Raw genomic sequence first — 6500 nt, forward strand, 5'->3', positions numbered from 1 at the left:
TTAGTTTTCTTTGACAACAGTGATTATTTTTTTTCATAAATTAATTTTTCTATGTCCATAACTTTATCCATTAAATTTTACATTAACTTTCACAAATGAAATCAAGACAGTTGTTGTGAAAGTTATGTTTAATTTTAATTAATTTTTAATAAATTTTAATTTTTTAATAAATTTAATAAATTTTAACCGTTACATTTTAATATTTTAATTTAATTTAATCAATTATTATTTTATAGTCTTAATTTTAAATTTTAATCGGTAAAAATTTTCATTAATTATTTCAACTGCCAATCAGTGATATTACCTTGACTAATTCAAGAAGAACGTGAGAACTTTGTATTTAAAGGAACAAGGCAAACGCTTCCATCACATGTCTGGACTCCGAAATCACTATTACAGATCATACAACGTGATCAGGATAGGAATATTTGGGAACTGATACTTTAAAAATTTACATTATATTCGTGAATCCCGGGGAAAAAATCTAAACATTTTTATAAATATTTATAAATTCTTGCATCGTATATAGAGTAAATTTTAAATTGTACATTCTACGTCACATAATTAAAGTTTGGTGGAAGTAATGACAATTTTCCATACTTTTATATTTGAACAGGCATCTACTCGTACATACAACTCAGAAAAAGGATGTGTGTTAAGTATAAATAAACGCCTGCCCACCTATATAAACCAGAATCTCTTATTGTATGGTAGATCATTTTGGGATTATAAAACGCAATGCGAAACTAGAAGTCAGTTAATTATTGTAAAATATTATTTTGTTTTCAGGTTGATTGGATGGGGACAGATCAGAGGAGGCGAGACGATTGAACCAGTAATTGAACATAAACAGCACAAATGATGGCATACTTAGGAAAAGAAAGAATGTACTTTGTATATCTGGTTCGCAATTGTTGTTGGCAGGTGGAGAGTTTATTAAATTGTATGTGGTATTTGTATCCAGGGATTTTTAAAATAAAGTATGCTTATACGAGAATATATTTTATTATATACTAGTTGAATATACCTATGCTTCGCACGGGGGCTGTATTTGGATATCTGTGGGAGTATCACCATTGATCTCATCGACCGCGAAAACTATGGATTTGATACTGATATCGGTCATTTTGGGCTATTTTTTACATGTCTCGGTATCACCCCCCACCTCCAGGCCCGTATATAATTGTAACTGAATTTGCAAGTCATCGCTAATGGAAGTCTCACCATTGATTTCAGCGACCGCAAAAACTATGAATTTGACACTAATATCGGTCATTTTGGATTACTTTTATGTGTCTTGGTATCTCACCTCCGCCCCTCCCGGTGACCTCCGGCCCGAAGCTGAATAGCGTGAAATTAAAAGTTAATGCGATCGGAGTTTCCCCATTGATTTCAGCGATCGCGAAAACTATGAATTCGACACCCCAGTTACCGTAGCAGACATCTGCTACGTTAAATACAAAATGTTAACAGGGTTGCTAGCAACAAACGAAATTTAATATCATACAGTGTTCTACTTAATTTTCGATATGCACAAACCAAATAAAAACAAACATGGCATACTTCAATAATTATAAATGTATCAACTAAACGACGATATGTATACAACAATGGTCAAAATACAAGGTGAATATTAAACAACACAATGAAAAAGTAATTTTGAAAAGAAGAACGCAACCAGAAATGACCGCCGATGAATCGTAGCAATAATTATCCAATATTCATCAACATAAGTACCACTAAAATATACACACACTTGGAATGTCGGGACGTCACCATGAAAGACCAAAAAAACGAGGTGTTCTTAAAAGCAATAATATGCTCCAAGTTTAAGCTAATTCTCCATTTAAAACCCATGAAACGGAAGTGACCTTATACAAATCGAAATCTAAATTATATAGTAATAATCTACCTAGATTCTTATATAATTGACAACCGCTCACAGTCTAGGGACGGTACAACAAAAGACCGAAAATACGAAAGGTTTTAAAAATAATTTTGTACTTTTAGGTCCAGCTCCCATCCAATTAAGGCACAAAACCTCAAGTGACCTTATAGAAATCGAAATCCAAGTTATGCAATAATGATCTACATTGATCCCACTATAATTTATACCCACTTAGAATCTAGGAACGGTACTAAAAAACTGAAAATACGAGCTCTTTTAAAAAATAATTTTATACTTTTAGGTCCAGGTCCAATACAAATTAAGACACAAAAACCGGAAGTGACCTTATAGAAATCGAAATCCAGGTTATGCAATAATGATATGCTTTTGGTCTGCTTTTGACGACGAATCCTCACAGATACCGAGTGTATCTATTGTCATGTCTCATATGAATTCGACAAAGTCTGCTGGAGGTGACAGTTGGATAATGTATCAGCAGTTCCAAGAATGCGTCTACGATCATTGTTTTGATGTTGATGAAGATGCAGATTTCTTTGTATATGACATGTGTTCTGCTACTTAGGCTACAGGAAAGCTGATTCCCAAAACAGCATAACAGAACTAAGTGTTCAAAAAAATGTTTTCTATATTGAACAATATATTAGCCTACCTTAACAAACTATAAATACTATTATTACTAACATGTTTTAACAAGTATTACTACACCCTGTACTCCATTTTTTAAAAAATAATATCGTTTTTGTAAGTTTACAATATTTTTCTATTATTTTCAATGGAGGGATCATTTTACCCACCTTTAAAGCAAAATGATCCTTTATCAATAGGTTGAAATTTGTGTTAAAATAATATCAAACATATTTATTGACAATGTTCAAAATTGCATGTTAGAAACCTGAGATAACACCTTATCCTACTGACACAATTACCACAATATGAGCTAAGATCTGGAGGCCAATTTGTCTTAAGGGGATCATTTTATCCACTCTCTCCTACATACCTTTCTTTTCCTGAAAATTATTCTGGTATACTGAATTATTCGGACTGAAAACACAATAACACGAGCAACCATAAAACAGAACCTTACGTACGCCCTTTATTGAAATTCATATTGTAGCAAACTGAGTTATTCAGATTGAAAACAAGAAAAGCAAAATTATACAGTACATAGAAAAAATTATATGCAGTTTATATGACTTTTTTCAGTCGTTACTGTTTTTTCTTATTGTAAAATACGGTCTTTTTTTCTTTTTTTCTTTTTTGGCACGTATCCACATTCTAATTTGGTACTTAACTACCTCTTGTTAATGAGCTATAAGAGTTTCCCTAGGAGCAAAATATGTTTTGAATAAATCTTAAGGGAATTCATATGTCAAAACCTCCGCTGTCTTTCGACAAGCCGTCATGTGCCAATAGTTGACAATTGAACGAGTGAGTTGAAAAAGGTACACATTCCAAAAAATAGGCAAGCTAAACTGGGATGGTTATATTCATTTTATATGTACCTACACCGCTTGAGAGGAACAAGGAACCCATTCATTAATTTTAGGTCATCTTTACTGAAGTCTACGGGAACGTATGTGTGAAAAATCGAAGATATTTCTGGAATTTTTTCATGTTTCCACCCAGTGTTTGGAAGTTGAGGTTTTTGGAATATGTTCCTTTTTCAACTCACCCATTCAATTGAGATGGTTAATCTTGAGAATTTTCCGGAATTACTAAAGCCGCTCACTGATGAAAGAAGCCGATATAGCTATTGGTTTTACCAAAAGATGCAGGGTACAGAAATATGCAAACTGTTTCCTGTATTTCTGTTCGTGCCTTTTCTTGTTCACGTCTTCCTTCACCACCCCTTTATAAGGGGAGTGTTCTGGCCATTGACCTCCAAGAACAAATATGGGAATTTATGCTTCCTTGTCTCCAGTCATAAATACGGAACATCTGCCTCTCATATGGGAATACGAAAAATAACAAAACGGTATTTTGCGTGGCCAAGATATACAGGTAAATTTATCACTATCATTATAGGGTAAACATTTCTTCAATGCAGCCAACTTCCAAGACAGACAGTTGACTAACATACATAGTAAGTAACGAATGTCTTATGGGAAAATGCAGGTTCAAGACTAACCAGGTCAAGATGAGCACGTGGCCAAAAACGCCATTTTCTTTAGTATAACGAGCATTTTTCAACGGTACCACTCACGTGTCCGTATTATACACCTGAACTGGAAAAATCGGGAAAAAGCCGGAATATTTTTTGAAAATCCCACCAAAAAACTTTGCCGTATTTTTTTTTTAAGTAATACGTTCTTATGTATATACATAATACGTGTACAAAATATTTATCTTGTATCTGAAAACAAAGGTTGGAAAAAACGTTGAAAATCTGAATTTAGGCCCTATATACATATAAATAGACATATATATATATATATATATATATATATATATATATATATATATGTCAATTTCATTTGTTCACTGTGCAAAAGTGGTATGAAGTAAAGCCGTGCAATTTGGTGTAACTTTAGATGAAGGACACAAGTTTTGTTTCGCCATAGAAGCATGTCACTCGTACTAAAGATTGAAGAGATATAGGGTCAAAGGTCAATTTCGATTTTTTCCTTATGGAACTACAATGGTAAATTCTGAAAGAGTCAAAAAACCTAAATCGAATGATAACAAAGAAAAAGCTGTATGGTATGATTCTATGTCACAAGCCGACCAAATATGCATCAATAAAGTGTCAAGGTCAGAAGTCACGGTCAGATCAAGCTCACAGGTCATCTTGAGAACCCATTTGAATACACTGAAAACAGCGCAATGTTCGTACCTCATCATGACAAATGGGTTCTCAAGGTGACCTGTGACCTTGATCTGACAGTGACCTCTGAACATGACACTGGATTGACGCATATTTGGTCGGCTTGTAACATAGAATCATACCATACGGCTTTTTCTTTGTTATCACTTCGAGTTACGTTTTTTCAGGCTCTTTCAGAATTTATCATTGCAATCCCATAAGGAAAAAAAAAATCGAAATTTGACCTTTGACCCTATATCTCTTCAATCTTTAGTACAAGTGACATGCTTCTATGGCGAAACAAAACATATCTTTCGTCTAAAATTACACCAAATTGCACGGCTTTACCTCATACCACTTATGCACAGTGAACAAATGAAATTGACACACGAATTAATCAACCCCCTGTGTATATATATATATATGTATAGTGGCGGATCCAGGATATGATAAAGGGAGGGGCTAAACCATAGTTTACCGCTTTATCCAGTGTAAAGCAGCATTGAAGCCCATTTTATCCACTGTATACCTGAGCGTGAAGGAGGGACTATAGCCACCCTTTTGATCCGCCACAGACCCGGCTCCAGTTTCGGGAAGGGATCTCCAAAGAAAAGTTGAGAAATACCCAATGGTACACACAATCCGTATGCAAAGTTTCAATCTGATATCTTGAAAACTAAAGGCGTGAAATTTTTTTTGAAACTTGCCTTAAGAAAAAATAAAAAGACACGTCTCTTCGCCTCCACTTGGCGCCGCCAAGTTGACCAACCGGTTCCAAAACGCATCTTGGGTATTTTGTGGTCCATCCACCATTTGACCAATAAAGAAAACGGCTTAAATACTTGTTGTAGAACCTAAATAAGCGACCATAGACGATACTACGCCATGGTAACAAAAGTTACCAAAAATCCTAAAAGGGTTAATCAAACGAGTTGAAACGGAATATTTATAGTATATATATAATATTAATTGCATCGTATTTTTGTCCTTTTGTAATGACGTCCATACATTCTAAGTGGGCTTAAATTTGGTTTTATGATGATTCATATTGTATACTTTTGATTAAGATTCATATAAGGTCATTTCCGCCTTATAGGTCTTGAATAATTAACGAGTTCAAACTAAATGTATAAAATTATTTTTAATAATGCCTCTTATTTTTGTCCGTTTGTAATGACGTACCTACATTTTAGTGGGTGTCGATTTAAGTGAGCTTCATGAGGATTAATATTGGATAATTTGTATTACGATTCAAGTAAGGTTACTTCCGGTTTATATGCATTAAGTGGTAAATAAGTCGAAACTGAGTGTATAAGATTAAAGGGCCTTCTGCAATAACAGGTAAGTGAAATTAAGGTTTTGAGGTAGAAATGTTATAAACTTAAAGTACAATATGCAAAATGCAAATACATTGTGTTGTTCTCACAACAGACACTTTGTATATGCACTAGAGAAGACGGAAAAGGAAGGTAAATCCACACGCCTTATTTATCTATGTTTTACTAGGAATCAAGGTAACTCGACTTACCTTGTTATCGCAGAGGGTCCTCCGGATTACTTTTAACAACGCCTTGTATATTTTTGTAATGACGTCCCTACATTCTAAGTGGATATCAATTAGAGTGGGATTTATGAAGATTCATATTGGATACTTTGGATCAGGATTCATATGAGATCACTTCCGGTTTATGTCTTAAATGATAAATGAGTTGAAACTGAATGTAAAAAATATTTTTAAAAATCCCTTGAATTTTTGATGTTTCATAATGATGTCTACATTCTAAGTGC

At 33.8% G+C, this 6500-nt stretch overlaps 1 protein-coding gene across 1 annotated transcript in view; it reads left to right on the forward strand.

The window, feature by feature from the left end:
* Positions 1 to 997, forward strand: part of LOC145662865 (eukaryotic translation initiation factor 2 subunit 3, Y-linked) — a 132709-nt gene extending 131712 nt beyond the window's left edge. The window contains exon 10 of the mRNA XM_081728820.1: positions 790 to 997. Within this exon, the coding sequence (XP_081584946.1) occupies positions 790 to 862 (73 nt within the window). The 3' untranslated portion in view covers positions 863 to 997. The remainder of the gene's footprint in view (positions 1 to 789) is intronic.
* The last annotated feature ends 5503 nt before the right edge of the window (positions 998 to 6500 follow it).

The sequence above is a fragment of the Thermobia domestica genome, chromosome 1, assembly GCF_964235325.1.
Source record: "Thermobia domestica chromosome 1, izTheDome1.hap1.1, whole genome shotgun sequence".
Taxonomy (NCBI): Eukaryota; Metazoa; Arthropoda; class Insecta; order Zygentoma; family Lepismatidae; genus Thermobia; species Thermobia domestica.